An 18,687-nucleotide genomic window follows, 5' to 3' on the forward strand; every position below is an offset into this window, starting at 1 on the left:
CAATGAAGGCGGACCAGTTATGACAGGGAGCGTTGAGCTCCTGTGGGTTTATATCGACAAACGGCGCAGCATCGTGTTAGCATTATTCATATTTGGTGTGCATTGGAGTTCTCAGAGTTGTTCTGAAGCAGTTCTCAAACACAATTCAATTCGTTTGTCACTTTTTACATCTCTACCTTTCGTACCGACCTGCGGATGTGCAACCTTGGACCATTTCGACTTGCATTGTGTAGGCCAGGAATTGGTCAGGTTGGTTAGGTGGGATCAAGGTTGGCATCAAACTCGATGTTGAGGGCGGTTGTTCGGGTAAGACTGTCGGCAGCAAGCGTGCATTGCGGCATCTATCATGATACGCACTTCCCGAGAATGGACGGCGGTGTAGCCATCGTGTGGGGGACGTCGAGGAGACCGACGAAGTGCGAATTCACGGTCGCCAGTACGCCTCCAGCAACACGTACCCATTCGCTGGGAGAAGAACACGCCAACTAGCCGATCGCCACCTGCCTCTGCTGGCCTTTGTTAGCAATCCTCTCGCAGACAAGCAGGCTTGACTCTAGCGAGACCTCGAAATCGAGTGATTCCCACAGCCTCGTCCCGAAGGTCACTATAGGTGGAGTCCATCGTGGGGAGCCACTCTCGGCCGCGAAGCCATGATCGAGGCGCAGGGTATCGACCAAAGTAATCACGGTTTTTCATGGTATGCAAGGAACTGCACTCGGCTCAACTCGACGACTTGCGAGGTGGTGAGACGGTCGCAGCCGAGAATCCACGCGCGGTTTAACAACAGGTTCGCCTTGTGTGGTCAAGGGCACTTCAACTGCTTGCTCCTGATTCACAGCCAAGCCAACTCAGGCGAACGGCGAAGCGGCACGCGATCCTGACGAAGTCGAACCAGAGCGCGAATGTCTTACCTCGAGCCCTCCCTTGGGCGCTGCTCACTGCGACCGTCAGCTCATTCCCCGATCTGCCAAGCTCCACCAACAACACTTAGCGGCCTCCTGACCCGACGATGCTAAGCTCCAAGACCCTCGCTGCCTGCGCGCTCGCGGCCTTTGCGCTCGGTGCCCAAGCCGACGAGTACACCTCGGACAACTACGACGATCAAGGCAGCAGCTACTACGCCGACGAGGGCAGCAACTACTACGACGAAGGTAGCAGCTACTACGACGACGGTAGCAGCTACTACAGTGAAGGTAGCAGCTACTACACTGACGAGAGCAGCAACTACTACGTCCAAGGTAGCAACTACTACGACGAAGGTAGCAGCTACTACGGCGACTACAGCGCGCTGCCGGCTTTCGCCTACAAGTTCGACCCCGAGTACTCGGCGGGCGTGAGCGGCACCATCAACGTGCAGTACGCCGGGCCCTTCTCAACCTTCGCGGTGATCAAAGCCGACCTCGACTTCAGCGACGTGGACCAGAGCGAGATCATGGCCTTCAACGGCAACTGCACGGCGGAGGTGACGCAGTACAAGTGGCACATCCACGTCAAGTGGCCGAACGACTACGACTCCGAGTCGTTCGAGAAGTGCGCGCTCCCCATCACGGGCAACCACTACGACCCGCTCAAGGCGTGCAGCCCCGACTCCGAGTTCGCCGGCACGCCAGAGTGCCAGCTCAAGTCGCCGCTGTACAACTGCAACCCGGACGCGTACGGCAAGAACCCGCTGGTCTGCGAGAAGGGCGACCTGGCCGGCAAGCTCGGGCTCTTTGAGCTGGACGGCGACAAGAAGGTCATGGGCGAGTGGTACGACCCCAACTACCCGCAGCCGAGCGAGAACACGCCCGAGTGGAACATCATCCTCCACGCCGTGTGCGGCAAAGTAGCTCCTCGCATCGCCTGCGCTGTCGGCAGGCCGGTGGGCTCGGACTGGAGCTGGAGCTCCACCTCGGGCTCGTACTACCGCCACTGAGCAGCTCGCACGCGACTCCGTCGACCAGCAATTCATATCCACCAGCGGTGCGGCCTGGTGTTAGCGCTCCATATTTGATGTGCATCAGGGTCCTCTCCACCTTGAAGCAGTCCTCAGACAACTATTCAATTCGTTTGCCACATTCCTTGACACCATCTATCGTACTTGTACTCACTCTTCTTCACCTTTTACTGCCTCGCTCGCTCGGTATCACTTCCCATGTTGCACTTGTCCCACGGGCTTGCTCGATGCCAGACTCGCAGAATCTGCAAGCCAACGCAAGCCACAAACACAGAACGCATGTGAGACGGCAGCACAGCACGACGCGCGAGAACGCCAAACACACAATGCAAAAGCAAGAAGCGAGGTCGCCTCCCTCTTATCAAAGCAATCCATGCAAAATGTATAGTCGCTCCGACTCGCCCACTCTGCCTACCAGCTGCAATCAGGAGCGCTCGCTGTTTCTGTCGTTTTGCTGTTTACAGGTCTCGCACGAGCAGGAAGATGACTTTGAACACCAGCCAAATCTGCTCACCCGAGCAGAGGCTAACTCGCAGCTTGTCTCTCGAAAACACGCTCTCCGCTACGCGATTTCGGTGAATGAACTAGTGACTCTACAGTCCAAACAACGTACACACATAGAAGTGGTTAGTCTATGGATATGAAAGTCAGCAGAGAACTTTTACTCAACGGAACTACACCTCCTAGCAGTTCACATGCATTTCAGCTCACCCACCACATGCCACGGTCACCCAGTTGCAAGCACACTAGGCCGCGCTGCGCTCCTGCTTAATGCGTGGCCGCTCTGCATCCCGCCGGCCCGTACGACCGGTTTCGTACTTGCTTCCTTTGTTTGTGCGCGCACTTCTCGAAGACGACGATGGAGAGGGGTCTTCGCTTCGATAATAGTACTGACTACGGTCTCGGCTGTGACTTCGGCTAGAGCTGCGGCTCCGACTGTCCGAACGCCCTCGGCTGCTATAGTTTCGTTTGCGTTTCCTGCTGCTCCTCGAGGATTGCCGTGGGCTCCGCGACCGGCTCCTACTGCGGCTGTTGCTGCGACTGTCGTGATCACGATGACCATTCCCGCTGTCGCGATCAGATTTACGCTCACGACGGTCGAAATACGAAGGATCGCGCCGGTAATCGAGGTCTCGGGTATCGCGTCGGTCATAGCCTCGGTCGTCTCGGTCATAGACCCGATCATTTCGGTCGTAGCCTCGGTCATCTCGGTCGTAGCTCCGGTCATCTCTGTCATATTCCCGGTCATCTCTGTCGTAGCTCGAATATTTGTCGCGCGAGCTGTACTTGTCATCACGTCTGCTGCTTTCACGATACCGATCACGGTCATCATAGTCGTCATAGTCATATCTGTCTCGATCACGACGATCTCCACTCCGTGGCCGATTGTCGTCCCGTTCGTATTCACTGCGGCTTCGACTACGGCTACGACTTTGTTCCCGGTAGCGATCACGGTCTCGAGCTCGGTCATCAGAGTGACGATAGTCATTATCTTGGTCGCTAACTTGATACCGGATCTCCTCCTTGATTCGCGGTTCATCATCTCGGTATCTTCGCGACGAAGTAGAATCAGAGCTTCGATCATCGCGCCTAGAAGATTTTTGACCATTTGATCGATATCCGCCGCCGTTAGTTTTGCCGGTTTTAATCCATTCCTTGGAGTCCTCCTCTGTCTTCTTAGTAAACTCGGCCTCATTTAGGATGCCCGAGGGGTCAAGACGTAGCCCACCAAGCTGAGGCTTAAAAGCCTCCTTGAGTTTGGCAGTTTCGTCGCCTTCAAATGAACTTGATGACTTGACTAGGGCATCAAATTCCGCTTGTTGACTTTTCTTCCACCGCTGTAGTGACCTGTAACTTCGAAGGGCATCCTCTGCAAAAGCACACAAAATGCTCCTGTGAGCAAAAGTATGGTTTCGTTCAAACCATGAGTACGTACTTGCTGTTCGCTCGTTGAAGATGTGACCCTCAGGGCTGGGACTGCACCATTTAAACTTGAAGTCCTTGCCCTTGTTCCAAGTTGCGATATAAGCGGCTGCTTCTCCGAGTAGCTGCGGGGAGATATCCACACACATTGGCAAAAAGAACCTACAGGATGCATAACACTGTTAGATATATAATTACATCAGGCCGAGAGAGTGCTTCAGCCATTACGTACAATTCTTCGAGGACAGTTTGCGCATCGTCGTTAATGGCGTCACGAACTGGAATCACAAATAATGTAAACACTGCCAGGATACCCTCGTTTCGAATAGCAGCTTCGCAAGTACGTACACTTTTCCGGCATCTTCTCCAGCACACGACGCAAATAATAGAAGGGCATCTCTGTGGTGAGCTCGAAGTTGATGCCCTGCAAGACCTCCATCTCGTAGAATAGTAGTTGCAGGCGCTCGATCTCGAGCAACTCCTCGTCACCAGCAAACAGCGGGGTTTCCAAAATGTCGTACATAATCCGCACCATCCGCAATAGCTTCATGCGCTTGCTGGAAGCCTTGGCCGAAAGGAAGAGGCAGGCTGCTGCGAATTTGTACCGCTCCCTTGCGTAAATGCCGCGGTCAAACACGCGATGGAAGAAAATGCACGCAGTAAGCGCGATATCGCTGCTCAGCCCGAGACACCGCGACAAGATGTCGATGAAGGCTATCGCCGTGTAGCGCCAGTGCTGCTTCTCCTCCGGTTTGCTGTCAAAGTTCTGGCGTTCGAAAACCAGGGGGCAGTTGGACCGGTCCAGTTGCAGCTGAGGCGTGCTTGGCGGTGGTAGCTCGAACTGCTGAAGCTGGTCAGGAGCTTCAGCTTGTCGTTCCGTCTCGCCGCGCGGCAACGGCACCGGGGCCCTTCGAGGCTTGCATTCTCCCATGACGAGTCCCTTCCAGGCCTTGATTTTCCTCGGATACAGCTTCAGTTCTTCCCACCGAGCAAGCGTCTGTAGCACAGAGCAGGGTGACGAAATTAGTCCAGAATGTCCAGCCACTTTCAACACGTCTAGCATCCTTCAGATCACCTTGAAGACGCGCTTCCGGTTCTCCTCCGAGTTGCGCTTGTCTCCGTAGCGGATCTCCCTCGCGCAGGCGTTGAGCACCTCGTCGACGGTCTGGAACCACTCGCGCTGCACCTGCAGCAGCCGCTCGCCCTCGAAGGACTTGAGAAACTCGTGCAGCACGTAGAACAGCATGAGCTTGGCCTGGAACCCGCGCGCGCCCTCCGCGTACGCTCGCTGCAGTCAAGACACGACACGACAAGACAAGACACAAAGGCAAGCGTTAGTACGTTACCGCTCCCGCAGCTCAGACAACAACAACAGAACGCAGGCAGGACTCGACTACTGAGGTCTTTCTATTAGGCGCGCCGCCACCACTGCACCGCCGGCCTCAGCGAGTAGATACCGTAGTAAATAAATAAATAAATAAATAGTATGCACTCCACTCCTTTACAGTGAGAGGGGGCGGGGGCACTGGGCGGCGTTTTAGTGGCGAGGCGGCGGCGAATTAACGGAAGGCGGCGTGGATTTAGTCTCTGGTACCTGCTTCATCTTGATCTGGAAGCGCAGCGCGTGCTGCGGGAACGAGGCCATGTACTCGGCCGTGCGCGCCACCAGGTCGCGGTTGGTCACGCAGTGCAGCACGTCGTTGAGCACCGTGCCGAAGCCCGCGATCTCCTTCTCCCACTGCGACTCGGACAGCAGCGGCCGCTCCGGCGCGGGCGCGGGCGCCTCGGGCGGCGTCTGCAGCGGCGTGCTGCCGCCGCTCTTGCGGCGCTTGGGCGGCGCGCTGGGCGGCGGGGCCGCGGGCTTGCGCGCCTTCTCGGGCCGCGGCGGCCGCTGCCGGTCGGACGCGTCGGCGCTCGAGGCCTCTTCTGACTCTTGTGGGGCGCCGTTGGCGGCGGCGCGCGGCTCGGAGGACGCGCCGGACGCAGACGCGTCTACTGGCGTGCGCGGGTCGGCGCGCGCGGCCCCCGCGGCGCGGGCCTTGCCGCCCGGAGACGGCGGTCGAGCGCGACCATTGTCCCCCATGGAGCTTCCCTTCTTTCGCCTTTGGAGGTCCAAACACTCGGCCGAAACTCGGACTTAAGCGGGATCATATGGATTTCCGTTTCGAAAAAGTTTATTTACTTCGAAGGAGATGGCTACATTTTTTTTACGATTTGGCTTGTTGCTGGTCATTGCATCATGGCCAGCTCCATCTCCGTGGCGATCGAGATGTTGTGTGTGGGGCGGTTCCAGTCCGACTCGACCGTCTCCGTGTTGTATTGACCGGGGCCCTGCAAATGCAAGTGCAAAAGATACTCGTTAGTAGACTGCGGTAGAGGAAAAAAATGTCGAGCCAGCCTGTCGTACCAGCACTGGCGCCTTCGCTCGTTGGTCCTTGAATCGAGGTTCCTAGATCGAAGCAAACGACAACGGGTGAGTCCACAATATCTAGGTGGAACCAATGTTGTTGTGACGTCGCGCACCGTGGCGTAGAATACGTTCGGTCGGGCTTTGTGAAGAGGCTTCTGTTCTAAACGCTGCGTCGAGTACGATCCCGGTCCCTGTTTTCCAAGCAGCAATGGCAATGAGGAAAAACTATCCGTGACAGCATTCGAATGGAGTGCGGACTCACCGGGACGAACACGGTTGGACTTGGTTTGTCTTTCATTCGGTCGATGCCGGACTTGAACGCGCCTTGTGCTCCCGACGCGTTCCACGAGCGTTGGATCTGGAAAGCGCCAGTACAGAAAACACGATGTCAGCAATCGATAGCCTGGATTAAAGAGTTTTCGAATCCATGCGTGCAAACCTCGTAGTCGCCTGGTGACGGTCCTGTAGCCTTTTCGATTTGGTGCGGCCGATTCGTTGACGACGCGAACATTGACGACGCCTTGGGCTGTTGCCGTTTCTTGGAGCCCTGCCCTTGTTGTCGCCGCTCCGATTCCTGTGTCTTCATATCACGTTCTAGCTGCGACTCAATACTCTCACGTACGCCCGACGAAATAGTGTCGAAGCGTCTTGTGGTGCTGCCAAAGTTGGTTACTCGACTTGTCTGCGTGGAGGACACGTGAGTGAAAGTGACGACACCCTCATCGCGGTGAAACCAAAAGCTTACCACTTTGTTTAGGACTTCGGATACTGCTGACGGGATTTCATACGACCCTGGTGCCGCGAGACACTGATCTCTGTCTTTCAGCTCTTCAAAGCGCTCCTTCTTGGAGCTAAACGGTGCTTTTTTTCTGCTAGGAACTGAACGTGGCTGCTGCTGGCTGTTGCCTGAGGGTGGATAATAGTATGCACCAGGGCCAGGAACGAATGCCTCACTAGCCAGAGGGAAATTCGTGACAGGTGGTCAGCTGACACTTGCAAAGCTATCGCATGAATAAAAAAAGCTCGTGCTTACCGCTGCGATCCCTCGAACCTATTGGACGTGCTACCGAAGAATTGAAGATGCTCGGGTTTCGTCTCGGACGCAAACCCGTGAATTTGATTTGGATGGTAGGCCCCTGGGCCTGGTACATTCTTTGTCGTGGCGGTTGGCGCAGCTTGTTCCCGGGTCAAAGCGGACTTGAACACCGCATTGACCCGTGCGGGATCTTTAGGTATTGTGGTGTCCCCAGTGTTTTTGTACTCGCCTGGACCGGGCACCTCTGCTTTTGATCGTACTTCATTTTCAATGAATCGAGTCACTTTGCCCTTTGAGAAATCTGTTGTACGGGTCTTGTTCATGTTTTTCAAGCCTCTCATCGGCTCGTACTCGCCCGGTCCGAGGGTATCGCTCCCACAACCCGTGTGGCCGACTTTGGCGGGCTCGTGGCGAACCAGCTTGCCATAGGCCCCCTGCTCGTAGCCAAAACTTTGCGAAACAGTAGGAATCGACGGAGCAGTGGGAAGCCTTGTCCACCTAATCTTGTTATTCGACGGGGGTGTCCTCACTAGCGGGTTTCCGAGACTCGAGTGCCTATCAGACAAAATTTAAGCGATGATTAGTTCCCGCAGCTCATACCGGTAGCGGAACCAACGCGTACGCTTTCGATTTTTGTGCGAACGGGTCTTCCTTGGAGTATGCTCCTGGGCCTGGGGTGCTGAATCCGCGGCGGAGCTTGACCTCGCCGAGCCGCTGGGACTTGGACTGGAAGATCGACGTGGCTGGCGCCTTGCTCTTCGTGGGCGAGTCCCAGCTCGTTTGGTTGTTCGTAGCGTACGAACCGGGGCCCGGCGTGATCATCGTCAAGCCTTTGGTGGAGCCGGCATTGGCCCCGCGAATGAGCTTCTCGCCCGAGCCGAAACCAGTCGCATTCGGCCGCACCTTGCGAGAAGGAGACGTTTCGTAGCACCCGGGGCCAAGACTCACAGACGTGCTCGCCTTGACCCGCAGCCCGCCGGGGCAGTTGTCACGCGTTGTGCGGTTCACCCACGCCATGGCGCCCACCTTCGTCGATGGATGCCCGCGTATCAACAAGGGGCCTCAAACCAGGCCAAGTCACTGCGTATAAATAGTAGCCCAGTCGAGCCAAGCTGAAATCAAGTTGGAATTAGCCCGGAGTCGAGTGCCTATGTTTTAGTCTCAGTGTGGCGATATGAAGCAATGTGTGACAGCGAAAGGTAGCGAGTAGCGACTAGACCGCGGAAGTTGCAGTGATTGAAGTTGGCATCGCGGCATACAAACTCCAAGTGACTCGCCGTCACTAAAGTGGGCATCCAAGTTGAAGTTGACGAGTGTTGATCCCTCGCTCGAGTGCCGCGTATCGAACTTTCCCCGCGTCATTCTCCAATTCACTCCTCACTTGCCATGGCGTCAACCGCCACGATGGTGGACCCGCAGAGCCGCTGCAGCGGCAACGCCGAGCTCTACCGCGTACGGCTCAGGCCAGGCCATCTGCAGGTGTGCATAGACTGATCGATGCTTCTGCTGCCTCGCAGGACGCAGACGGCGTGCGCTGGAGCTTCATGCTCAACCTGACGGACATCTCCTACGGTACCTACGGGTGAGACGGGGCGGCCTGCACTGAGTGGTAGAGTGGTGGAGAGCCTAACGTTTGACGTCTGATGCGCAGCAACAACAAGTTCTACATGGGGCAGCTCATCGTGGACCGCGGCGGCTTCGTGGTCTTCCGCAAGTGGGGCCGCGTCGGCGCCAAGGCGCCGCAGTCCAAGATGGAGCTCTTCAGCTCCATCGAGGCGGCCGAGAAGGCCTTCCAGAAGGTCTTCCGGGCCAAGAGCGGCAACAAATGGCCGCTCGCGCAGCCCTTCGAGCGCAAGAAGGGCAAGTACTTCCTCGTCGGTAAGCCTCCCGTGTCTGCCGCGGTCGTTAGCGGGCGGTTGGCCCAAGTGATGTGATGTGATGTGACTATGCTGCGTGGCAGAGCTGGACAACGGAGAGCCAGAAGCAGCTGGTGCCGGTGAGGCGAAGGCTGAGCAGGAGGAGGAGGAGGTGGCCTCCAAGCTACCGCAGGACGTGCAGAACATCGTCCAGGTAGAGGAGGGAGGGAGGGCACTTGCAACCGATTAGTTAATGGTTTCAGAAGATTAATTGTTTGTTGGTTTATAATGCTACGACAGCTCATCTGTGATCCAGAGGTGGTGAAGCGCGAAATGGTCAGCCTGAACGTCGATTTGAATCGCTTCCCACTCGGTGAGCTCTCAATGGCCGTTGGAGTTGTTTTCCAGGCCTTTGTATGGTGTTGACACATGTGTTTTATTTTACAGGCAAATTGTCGAAGGCGCAGATCTCGCAGGGCTACGACATTCTGCAACGCATATCGACCACCCTGGAAGAACTCGAAGAACTCACGAAAACTCCTCCTGCGCCGGCAAAAAGGACGAAAGCCGGCGGGAAGGGAAGACTAAAGGCGAAAGCCAAGGCCAAGGGGGCTGTGGCAGCCACCAACGCCAGCGTAGCCGGCTGTCATGATGCGCTTAAGTCTCTATCGAGCGAGTTTTACTCGCTAATTCCGCATGATTTCGGTCGCTCGCTACCGCCGGTCATCGCCAATATGGCGGATCTCAAGTTGAAGCTTGAACTGCTGGAGGTGCTGTCGAACTTGGAGATCTCCCAGATGTTGCAGAAGCAAGAGGCTGAGAAGCCGAAGGGGCCGGAGATCCACCCGCTCGACCTTCACTACGGCATGCTGAACACGAACATGGATCCTCTGGACAAGAGCGGCAAGGAGTACAAGATCATCGAAAAGTGTGGTGATGGCAAAAACTACGAGCGATGTACTGCTGGTTTACTGATTTGTTTGTTTGTTTGTCGTGGTAGGTTTATCACGAAGACAAACGGTGGAAGCAAGCTCAGGATTAACACGATTCTGAAGATTGGGCGCCCAGATGAAGAGAGCCACAAGGTCGTCCTCGGATCGCTCGACAATCACATGGTACACCGTGCTTCTTGTATAAATATTAATTTTTTACAAGGACGTTTGACATGCTGGTTGTGCGGTGGCTTGGCGATTGTAGCTGCTGTGGCATGGCTCCCGACTGTCGAACTTTGTTGGTATCTTAGCGCAAGGACTACGTATTGCTCCGCCCGAGGCTCCCAGGAATGGATATCAATTCGGCAAGGGGGTATGCGCTAAGCGATGCACTACTTGGATGGTTTGATGAGTGCTATAGCGCTAACACTGTGCATGTTAAGCTTTACTTCGCAGATGCCTTGGCGAAATCCGCGAACTATTGCTGCGCGACGACTCGAAACCCGACTGTGAGTCCACCTTGGTGGTAATTATTTGCACAACTATTATCTGCGAGTCTAACTCCGACCAATGTTTTTTTTTCAGGCGATACTTCTACTCGCTGATGTCGCTTTGGGAACGCCATACATGACACCAAACGGGGAATTCCTGGACTACAGTATGGTCAAGGACCAGCACGGATGCGACAGCACGCACGGTCTGGGTCGGATGGCGCCAGCGGAAGATGAGTTCGAGACGCTGCCGGACGGCGTAGTGGTTCCGGCGGGTACGCTGAAGCCCGTCGCTGGCAAGCAGCACTTGCTGTACAACGAATTCATTGTGTATCGCCGCGAACAAGTCCAGCTTCGCTACCTCGTGGCCCTGGATCTCCAGAACGTGGCGTACGCCTGGTAGAAACCAAGACTACAAAACACAGCCACAACAACTATCTTATGAGGTCAGCTTCAAGTAGGACGCAAGTGTAGCCATGTGCATTGATATGGCTACACTCGTCCTCACGATTAATTGGTCAATATCTATTTCAACCAACCAACACTGCGTCCGTTGACATGCAAATTGGCGGGAGCTCAATTGCGATGGCTCGTCCGACTGCAGCGAAGCGCGTGGACCCGCTCAGCGGCTGCGCGAGCTCCGCAGAGCTTTACCAGGTGATGATCCGTCTCAGGCCACTCGCCCCAATTCCGCGTGGCTAACCGTTGCTTGTGCTGCTCGCGCAGGACGCCGATGGCGTCGCCTGGAGCTTCATGCTCAACTACACCAACATCTCCTTTGGAACCTACGGGTGTGTACCCAGCTAGCGATTGGAGGGCAGTGCAATGGCCCTGTAGCAACTACTAAGCGGTAGCTGGTGACGCAGCAACAACAAATTCTACATGGTGCAGCTGATCCAGGACGGGGACTCGTTCATGGTCTTCCGCAAGTGGGGACGTGTCGGCGCCAAGAACCCGCAGGTGGGCGGGGCTAGTAGTTGCCACGGAAAGTTCTATCAGGTGGGTGACAATTCATCTTCTTGCCACTTGAGCAGCGAGCGCTGGAGCGCTACAATTCGTCGCTGGAGAAGGCACAGGCCTCATTCACCAAGAAGTTCCTGGACAAGAGCGGCAACGAGTGGCCGCTGAAGGGGCCTTTCGAGAGGGTGGAGGGCAAATACGTGCTCGTTGGTGGGTTGATGGACTAGATGGTTGTGCGTTGAACTTGTTATTTATTGACGTGGATACAATCTTGATGGCTTTTCAGAGCTTGATGATGAGGTGCCGGAAGAGGAGGCGGACGAGGGCATGAGCGTAGGCGAGCAGGAAGAAGAGGTGCTGTCTGGTCTGCACGAGACTGTTCAGGACGTAATGAAGGTACGTTTTGTGAGGGTTTTGGTGGTGGCGAGCACGAGGTGGATAAACGCTCTGACTTTCTGCGTCTTCAGCTAATCTGTGATGCCGACTTGATTGCACGAGAAGTGGCAAACATGAACCTTGACTTGAAGCGGCTTCCGTTAGGTTCGTGGTGATATGGCAATGCCTGGTAGCTCGGTTTGAACTGACACTCAATCGCGTCTCTACCAGGCAAGCTTTCGAAAGCCCAAATCTCTCAGGGATACGCTTTGCTACAGCAGCTCTCTGAAGCCCTGAGGGAGATTGAGGGGCTAAGCAAGGTTGTCTCGGACAAAAAGGCGGATCCGACCCCGAAACGAACTGGAACTCGCCGGTCCACTCGTGTGAAGCGAACGGCTAACCCGAATGCCGCTCAAATTCGGCGCCTAAAGAGCAGCTTGAAGACACTTTCGAGTGATTTCTACACGTTGATCCCACATGATTTCGGCCGAAACTTACCCCCACCGATTGATTCCATGGACGAGGTAAAACTGAAGATTGACTTGCTTGAAGTGTTGGCAAATATCGAGACCTCACAGAAGTTGCAAGCGGAGAAGAAGCGGAACGCGAAGAAGAAGTCCGGCGACGACGAACCGAAGTTGAACTCCCTGGATGCCCAGTACAACCTGCTCAATGTGAAGATGGAGCCTCTGCCTGAGACGACCGACGAGTATAAGATCATCGAAAGGTACGGCGCCATGAGAGTCAATTGCGTTGGTTGTGCTGATGCTGACATTGAACTGTTGCAGATACGTGGAAACTACACACGCTCCAACCCACGTGCAGTATAAGTTGCGCATCAAATCCGTTCTCAAGATTGCTCGGCCGGATGAAGAGAAGTTCGAAGACTTTTTCCAATCTGTGGATAACCACAAGGTTCGTCCTACATTCTCAACTGCGGTTAAGTTATGCGCATGAGCTCACAATTGGTCATTTCATTGTACGCAGCTGTTGTGGCACGGGTCGCGACTTTCAAACGTTGCCGGTATTCTATTCAAAGGACTTCGCGTGGCTCCGCCCGAGGCGCCCAACAACGGATACATGTTCGGCAAAGGAGTACGTATACTCTCATTCGTTCAAGTCGCAGATTTTTCGTGGGCTCACTGTTGCTTCCCGGACTCGTAGATCTACTTTGCTGACTCCGTGTCCAAGTCAGCAAACTACTGCTGGACGACGCCTCAAAACCCGAAGGTGCAAACATTTGTTTAAATGATGTATCGCACAGGAGCCTTACGATCGTTTGGTATACCAGGGCGTTTTGATTCTTGCCGAAGTGGCCCTGGGAACCCCGTACAAGGCGGAAGAAGCAGAAGACCTGACGTACAGCAGCCTGAAGAAAACCAAGGGATGCGACAGCACTCACGGTGTCGGCCGCATGGCTGCTCCCGAGGAGGACTACGAGACCATGTACGTTATAGTTCTTCCTCATTCGGTGATGCTTTTTGCTCTCGACATTGAATGCCCGAGTGCTAATGAATTTTAAATTTGTTTTGTTTGATGCAATGCGTGTAGGGGCGATGGCGTGGTGGTCCCCATTGGCGAATTCATGCCGTCGGATGGCAACGGGTCGCTGCTGTACAACGAGTTCATTGTGTATCGCCAGGAGCAAGTGAAGCTGCGCTACCTGGTCAACCTCGATTTTCTCTACGAAGAGGAGGACGAGGAATAGATGGGTGCATCTGAGGCATAGAGGACAGTTTTGGTCGCTTGTGGACACAATAAAGCATGGACAAAAACTGTGCAGCTCAGAGTTGCGATTAGCGAATGCGAATGATGCTCACAGTCCAAATCGTCACTAAAGCGGATCATCAGTTGAAGTTCATGAGTGATGGTCCCTCGATGGAGTGTCATGTATCATCCTCGTTGCTCCTCAGCGCACTCACTTTTCAATTCGCACCATGACGTCAACTGCCTCCCTCGTCGACCCGCAGAGCTACTGCAGCCCTAGGGCCGAAATCTACCGCGTACGCTGCAACTCCAGCACTGATGTTATTGAGATCGAAGAATTCTAACACTAGTTGAATGGTGCAGGACGCGAACGGCGTGCGCTGGAGTTTCATGCTCAACCTGACAGACATCTCCTACGGCACCTACGGGTGAGACACGCAGATTTAAATCTTATTCGATAACGTGTGAGGTTGCTCACGTAGGACAAACTTGACGTTATCTGCAGCAACAACAAGTTCTACACGGGACAGCTCATCGTCGACTGCGGGCGGTTCGTGGTCTTCCGCAAGTGGGGACGCGTGGGCGCCAAGACGCCGCAGTCGAAGGTCGAGTCGTACTCCAGCGCGGACGCGGCTGAGGCATCCTTCAACAAGGCGTTCCAGTCCAAGAGCGGGAATCAATGGCCGCTCACGAAGCCATTCGCGCGCAAGAAAGGCAAATACTTCCTCGTCGGTACGCTTGGGGTAGTTTTGTGTGGGGGTATCGTATCCCAAGAGTGCTTACTTTGATGCGTTGAATGCTGAATCATGACAGAGCTGGATGACGGAGAACCGGACACCGCCGATGATGTTGCTGCTGAGAAGGTGGAGGAGAAGGGGCTAGTGCCCTCTAAGCTTCCGCAGGAGGTGCAGAACATCGTGCAGGTAAAACAGGCTGCGAAGGTGTCTGCTATATTTCAGATCTAATGATGTTTTATCTGTACAATGCCAGCTAATCTGCGATCCGGATGTAGTGACACGGGAGATGGCCAGCTTGAATGTCGACTTGAAGCGCTTTCCGCTCGGTAAGTGAGATCGTCAACCGCCACGAAGCTGCCCTGTGCTCTAATGAACGTATTTCCATTGTTTTTGCAGGCAAACTGTCGAAGGCGCAGATCTCCCAGGGTTACGACATCCTGCAGCGCATTTCGACCACCCTAGAAGAACTGGAAGGACTCACCAAAGCCCCTACTGCCCCCGAGAAGACGACGAAAGCCGGCGGGAAGGGGAGGCGACAGGCCAAAGCGAAAGCGAAGGCGCCAGCAGCAACCAACACCAAAAGCGTGGCCAGCTACCGCAAGGATCTACAAACCCTGTCGAGTGAGTTCTACTCGCTTATCCCGCATGATTTCGGTCGTTCGCTACCACCGGTCATCGCGACTATAGAAGATCTGAAGCTGAAGCTCGAACTGCTGGAAGTGCTGTCCAACCTGGAAATCTCCCAGACGCTGCAAAAGCAGGAGGCTGAGAAGCCGAGGGGTCCAGCAGCGATCCACCCGCTCGATCTTCAATACGGAATGCTGAATACGGATATGGAGCCTATGGACAAGAGCGGCAAGGAGTACAAGATCATCGAAAAGTGCGATGATGCCAGCACTCGAGTGGTATCCTGCTCGTTTGCTAACATTTTTGTTTGGTTGTCTTGGTAGGTTCATCGAGAAGACGAACGGCGGGAGGAAGCTGGATATCAATACGATTCTCAAGATTGAACGTCCGGATGAAGAGAGCCATAAGGACGTCCTCGGATCGCTCGACAATCACAAGGTACGCCACGCGTGTAGGAATTGAGTTTTTTTACAAAGACGCTCGAGGTACTGATTATGAAGTGGTTTGGCGAATCTAGCTGCTGTGGCACGGCTCCCGACTGTCAAACTTTGTTGGTATCCTATCGCAAGGGCTACGTATTGCTCCACCCGAGGCACCAGTGAATGGTTACTACTTTGGCAAAGGGGTAAGCACTACACATGCTGGCGTTGCGTTTTGAGAAGCTCTAATATTGGTTTTGCGCATACCTTTTAGCTGTACTTCGCTGATGCCTTGGCGAAATCGGCGAACTACTGCTGCGCGTCAACACAAAACCCGATTGTGAGTCCACGTTCCTACAAAGTTACTTTAGGTCTGAAACCCAAGAGTTCACTCGAAAATATTGTTTCTGTTTCTTGTCCTCCAGGCGATACTTCTACTCGCTGATGTCGCTTTGGGAACGCAGTACAAGACACCGGACGGCGAATATCTGGACTACAAAACAGTGAAGAACCAGCGTGGTTGCGATAGCACGCACGGTCTTGGTCGGATGGCGCCAGCGGAAGACGAGTTCGAGACGCTGTCGGACGGCGTGGTGGTTCCAGCGGGAACGTTGAAACCTGTGGCTGGCAACCAGCACTTGCTGTACAGCGAGTTCATCGTGTATCGCCGCGAGCAAGTCCAGCTTCGCTACCTCGTGGCCCTGAATCTCCACAACTTGGGCTTCGGCTGGTAACTCGACCACCCGACAATGTTAATACTAGCTAATACTCCCAAAATTAAGTAGATTGATGCTTGTCTGGACGATAGACATAAAAACCATTTAACAAGACATGCTTTGCGAGCGAGACACAGTAGCAGTCCATATCGATGTTGTCCTGTCTTCTAACTTTATCCCTAATGTGCATCGCCGACTGCTTCGATAGCTCCAGGACACTACTATCGCCTACGCCCGAGTCGAGCCAGTTGAGTGAGCGATCTCTTACCGCCGCTACCAAAAAGTGTGAACCACAACTGCGCGCTTGGCCCGCAAAAATACAAAGCATCGTGAGAGTGAGCGAGATTTTGGATCCTTTCCCCCACTAGCTCTCGCGGTACACCTGCGTCACTAAATAGGCAATCACGTCTTGCGCGTAGCGGTCGATGTCGCCGTCCCCGTCAAAGCTGCGCTGCAGCTCCTCGCGGCACTCGGCCAGCGGCAGGCTGAAGAGCGGGATGACCTTGTCTGCTAGTTCCTGGAAGTACCTGCACACCTGCTTCTCACCCCGGATGAAGAACAGTGCCTGGATGCGGTTCGAGAACAGCGGGTACTGCTTTGAGGCCAGCAGCTCGTTGTCCTCCTCGATGGTCGTGTCGTAGAGGCTGAGCTGGTGGGTCATGAGGTTGCGCAGGTACTGCAGCGCGCGGATCTCGTTGTCAAAGGAGATGGGCGGCGACGAGTGCGCGGGGCTCTTCATCTTCATGGTGGAGAACTCGTCCTCGGCCGCCACAATGAGGCGCGCGAAGCTGAAGCCCTCGCGCGTGTTGGCGTCCGAGTGCGAGCAGCTGAGCCGCGCGTCCATGGTGTAGATGCCGCTCTCGTGCAGGTACGCGCGCTTGTCGTAGAATAGCTGTCCGTCCGCGGGGGAGAGCTGGAAGTCGATGAGCACCTCGTTCGGGTTGCGGCCGTCCTCCTCCGTGTTGTCCTCGACGGCGAAGCCGTAGTTGAGCAGGAAGCGGTGGTTGCACTTCTTGCCGTACGAGTCGTAGACCTGCGCGCCCGTGCCGATGGTGCCGAGTGACGTGATGGTGAAGGCGTCGATGCTCTGGTCGAAGGTCCAGCTGGTCTCGCGCGGGCGGTAGTGGTTGAGCATGTCGGCGAAGGGCACGAGCGCGGCCGTCTTGACGCCGTCGATGGTGAGCCCGAAGTTGCGGCTGCACACGATCATGCGCGCCCAGCTGAAGCGCTCGAGCGAGAAGCGCGCGAAGGCCGGGTCGAGCCTGCAGATGACGTCGTAGTCCTTGCGGATGGCGGCCTTGCGCTCCTGGATCTGCTGGATGATGTACGAGCCCTTGAGCCAGCCGAGCTCCTCGTCGGACCAGAAGATGGGCATGTTGCTGAGCGTGGAGGGCAGCGTGCCGTAGTAGTTGCGGAAGAAGGACGCGTCGGCGCGCTCCATGTCCGTGAGCAGGAACATCATGAGGAAGATGTGCTTGGGCGCCACGAAGTCCACGCCGCGCGCCAGCAGCTTGCGCCCGATGTCGGTCTGCTTGCCCATCTCCACCGTGATCAGGCACTTCTTGGGCACCACCAGGATGCGCTCGCCGGGCGCCAGCACCTTGCGGCTGTGCACGCCGCGCACCTCGGGCGCGTACTCCTGCAGCGCCAGCTTGCGCGTGTCGGCGCCGTTGGCCTCCAGCCAGCGGATCAGCTCCTGGCCCACCACGTCCACGCGCGCGTCCTCGCCGTTGCGCGGCGGCTGCGGCTGCGTGGGCTCCTTGGCGACGGGCGCGCCGCCCGCGGACGGCGGCGGAGGAGCGCTCATGGCCAAGCAAGCGAGTGTCGGTGAGGTCGAGTGGGCTGCGCTGGGTCGGATTCGCGCGCGGCGCCGGATTGGACGAAAAGAAGGCCGCGTGCTATTGGAGGGAAATAGAGAGTGGATGCAAATGATTGCGACGTCGAAGTCGAAGTTGACCAGCGACCGCAAAAGTCTTGGCACGCACCATGTGCGCTCGACGGCATGGCGCGCCTGCAGCTGGACACCGATCGATCAGCTAAGTAGAACACTGCAACCTCATGTTCGCCGGATATTTGACGCGACCACCGACGTGGGGACGGTCATCGTGGCCAGGTGGCGAATGGGGATGACTTGACGCCGGCAGACTGTAGACGCACGTCTGGAGCGGGACAATTGACGATCGCCCGACTGAGGACTTGTGGCCGACACTCGCACATTCTGCACGACGCCCGGAATTCCTGACGTCCTCCGATTCGGAGTCCGAAGTCCGGAGTCCGGACGTGCTCTTCCACTTCAAGCTGAAGCCCGTCCAAGTCGGTAGCGGATTTGAGAGGGGAGAGAGACCGTCATTTACACACACGAGACTGGTTTTTCGTATATCCACATACAAACTCCGAGTTAAACGGATGCATAACCGGGACTGCTGCCACGCTGGCCGCGCTTTCGAGCAACGAGGTTGAAGTGCGTCAATCACTCGGCTGCACTGTCGTCCTCGGTGACAGTTTTGTCGGCGGCACGCCGTCGCGCACTGCCACCGTCGCTGCCGCCAACCCCCGCCAAGT

General features: G+C 55.7%; 6 protein-coding genes across 7 annotated transcripts; 3 read left to right on the forward strand and 3 right to left on the reverse strand.

The window, feature by feature from the left end:
* Positions 1-2,125: 2,125 nt before the first annotated feature.
* Positions 2,126-5,942, reverse strand: IUM83_06174 (Cyclin, N-terminal; the record flags this gene model as incomplete). The annotated part of the gene is made up of 8 exons (XM_067930357.1): positions 2,126-2,181; positions 2,352-2,390; positions 3,666-3,806; positions 3,873-4,021; positions 4,092-4,137; positions 4,208-4,856; positions 4,935-5,147; positions 5,454-5,942. 8 exons carry the CDS (start codon positions 5,940-5,942, stop codon positions 2,126-2,128), a joined length of 1,782 nt encoding a protein of 593 aa, XP_067782831.1.
* A 146-nt stretch (positions 5,943-6,088) lies between these two features.
* IUM83_06175 (Sperm-tail PG-rich repeat) lies at positions 6,089-8,322 on the reverse strand (the record flags this gene model as incomplete). Its single annotated transcript, XM_067930358.1, has 8 exons — positions 6,089-6,190; positions 6,267-6,308; positions 6,383-6,460; positions 6,532-6,627; positions 6,709-6,951; positions 7,015-7,222; positions 7,303-7,860; positions 7,928-8,322. The coding sequence occupies 8 exons, from the start codon at positions 8,320-8,322 to the stop codon at positions 6,089-6,091; spliced, it is 1,722 nt and encodes a 573-aa protein (XP_067782617.1).
* Positions 8,323-8,691: 369 nt separating this feature from the next.
* Positions 8,692-10,987, forward strand: IUM83_06176 (poly polymerase catalytic domain containing protein; the record flags this gene model as incomplete). The annotated part of the gene is made up of 10 exons (XM_067930359.1): positions 8,692-8,757; positions 8,823-8,887; positions 8,957-9,183; positions 9,266-9,375; positions 9,462-9,534; positions 9,609-10,089; positions 10,162-10,276; positions 10,359-10,466; positions 10,537-10,602; positions 10,679-10,987. 10 exons carry the CDS (start codon positions 8,692-8,694, stop codon positions 10,985-10,987), a joined length of 1,620 nt encoding a protein of 539 aa, XP_067782618.1.
* A 182-nt stretch (positions 10,988-11,169) lies between these two features.
* IUM83_06177 (poly polymerase catalytic domain containing protein) lies at positions 11,170-13,627 on the forward strand (the record flags this gene model as incomplete). Its single annotated transcript, XM_067930360.1, has 12 exons — positions 11,170-11,241; positions 11,311-11,375; positions 11,451-11,544; positions 11,619-11,754; positions 11,831-11,940; positions 12,012-12,084; positions 12,151-12,646; positions 12,708-12,834; positions 12,907-13,014; positions 13,084-13,149; positions 13,211-13,365; positions 13,471-13,627. The coding sequence occupies 12 exons, from the start codon at positions 11,170-11,172 to the stop codon at positions 13,625-13,627; spliced, it is 1,659 nt and encodes a 552-aa protein (XP_067782619.1).
* A 229-nt stretch (positions 13,628-13,856) lies between these two features.
* On the forward strand, positions 13,857-16,143 carry IUM83_06178 (poly polymerase catalytic domain containing protein; the record flags this gene model as incomplete). The annotated part of the gene is made up of 10 exons (XM_067930361.1): positions 13,857-13,922; positions 13,990-14,054; positions 14,132-14,358; positions 14,440-14,549; positions 14,617-14,689; positions 14,760-15,243; positions 15,314-15,428; positions 15,508-15,615; positions 15,684-15,749; positions 15,835-16,143. 10 exons carry the CDS (start codon positions 13,857-13,859, stop codon positions 16,141-16,143), a joined length of 1,623 nt encoding a protein of 540 aa, XP_067782833.1.
* Positions 16,144-16,292: 149 nt separating this feature from the next.
* IUM83_06179 lies at positions 16,293-17,932 on the reverse strand (the record flags this gene model as incomplete). 2 transcript variants are annotated; one of them, XM_067930362.1, is made up of 2 exons in its annotated part: positions 16,293-16,296; positions 16,506-17,932. In XM_067930362.1, the coding sequence occupies 2 exons, from the start codon at positions 17,930-17,932 to the stop codon at positions 16,293-16,295; spliced, it is 1,431 nt and encodes a 476-aa protein (XP_067782623.1). The 2 variants fall into 2 exon arrangements, with proteins under 2 accessions (XP_067782623.1, XP_067782622.1); XM_067930363.1 differs by lacking the exon at positions 16,293-16,296 and having other exon boundaries at positions 16,490-17,932.
* Positions 17,933-18,687: the final 755 nt, after the last annotated feature.

The sequence above is a fragment of the Phytophthora cinnamomi genome (genome assembly GCF_018691715.1).
Source record: "Phytophthora cinnamomi strain GKB4 chromosome Unknown Contig104, whole genome shotgun sequence".
NCBI classification, from domain to species: Eukaryota; Oomycota; class Peronosporomycetes; order Peronosporales; family Peronosporaceae; genus Phytophthora; species Phytophthora cinnamomi.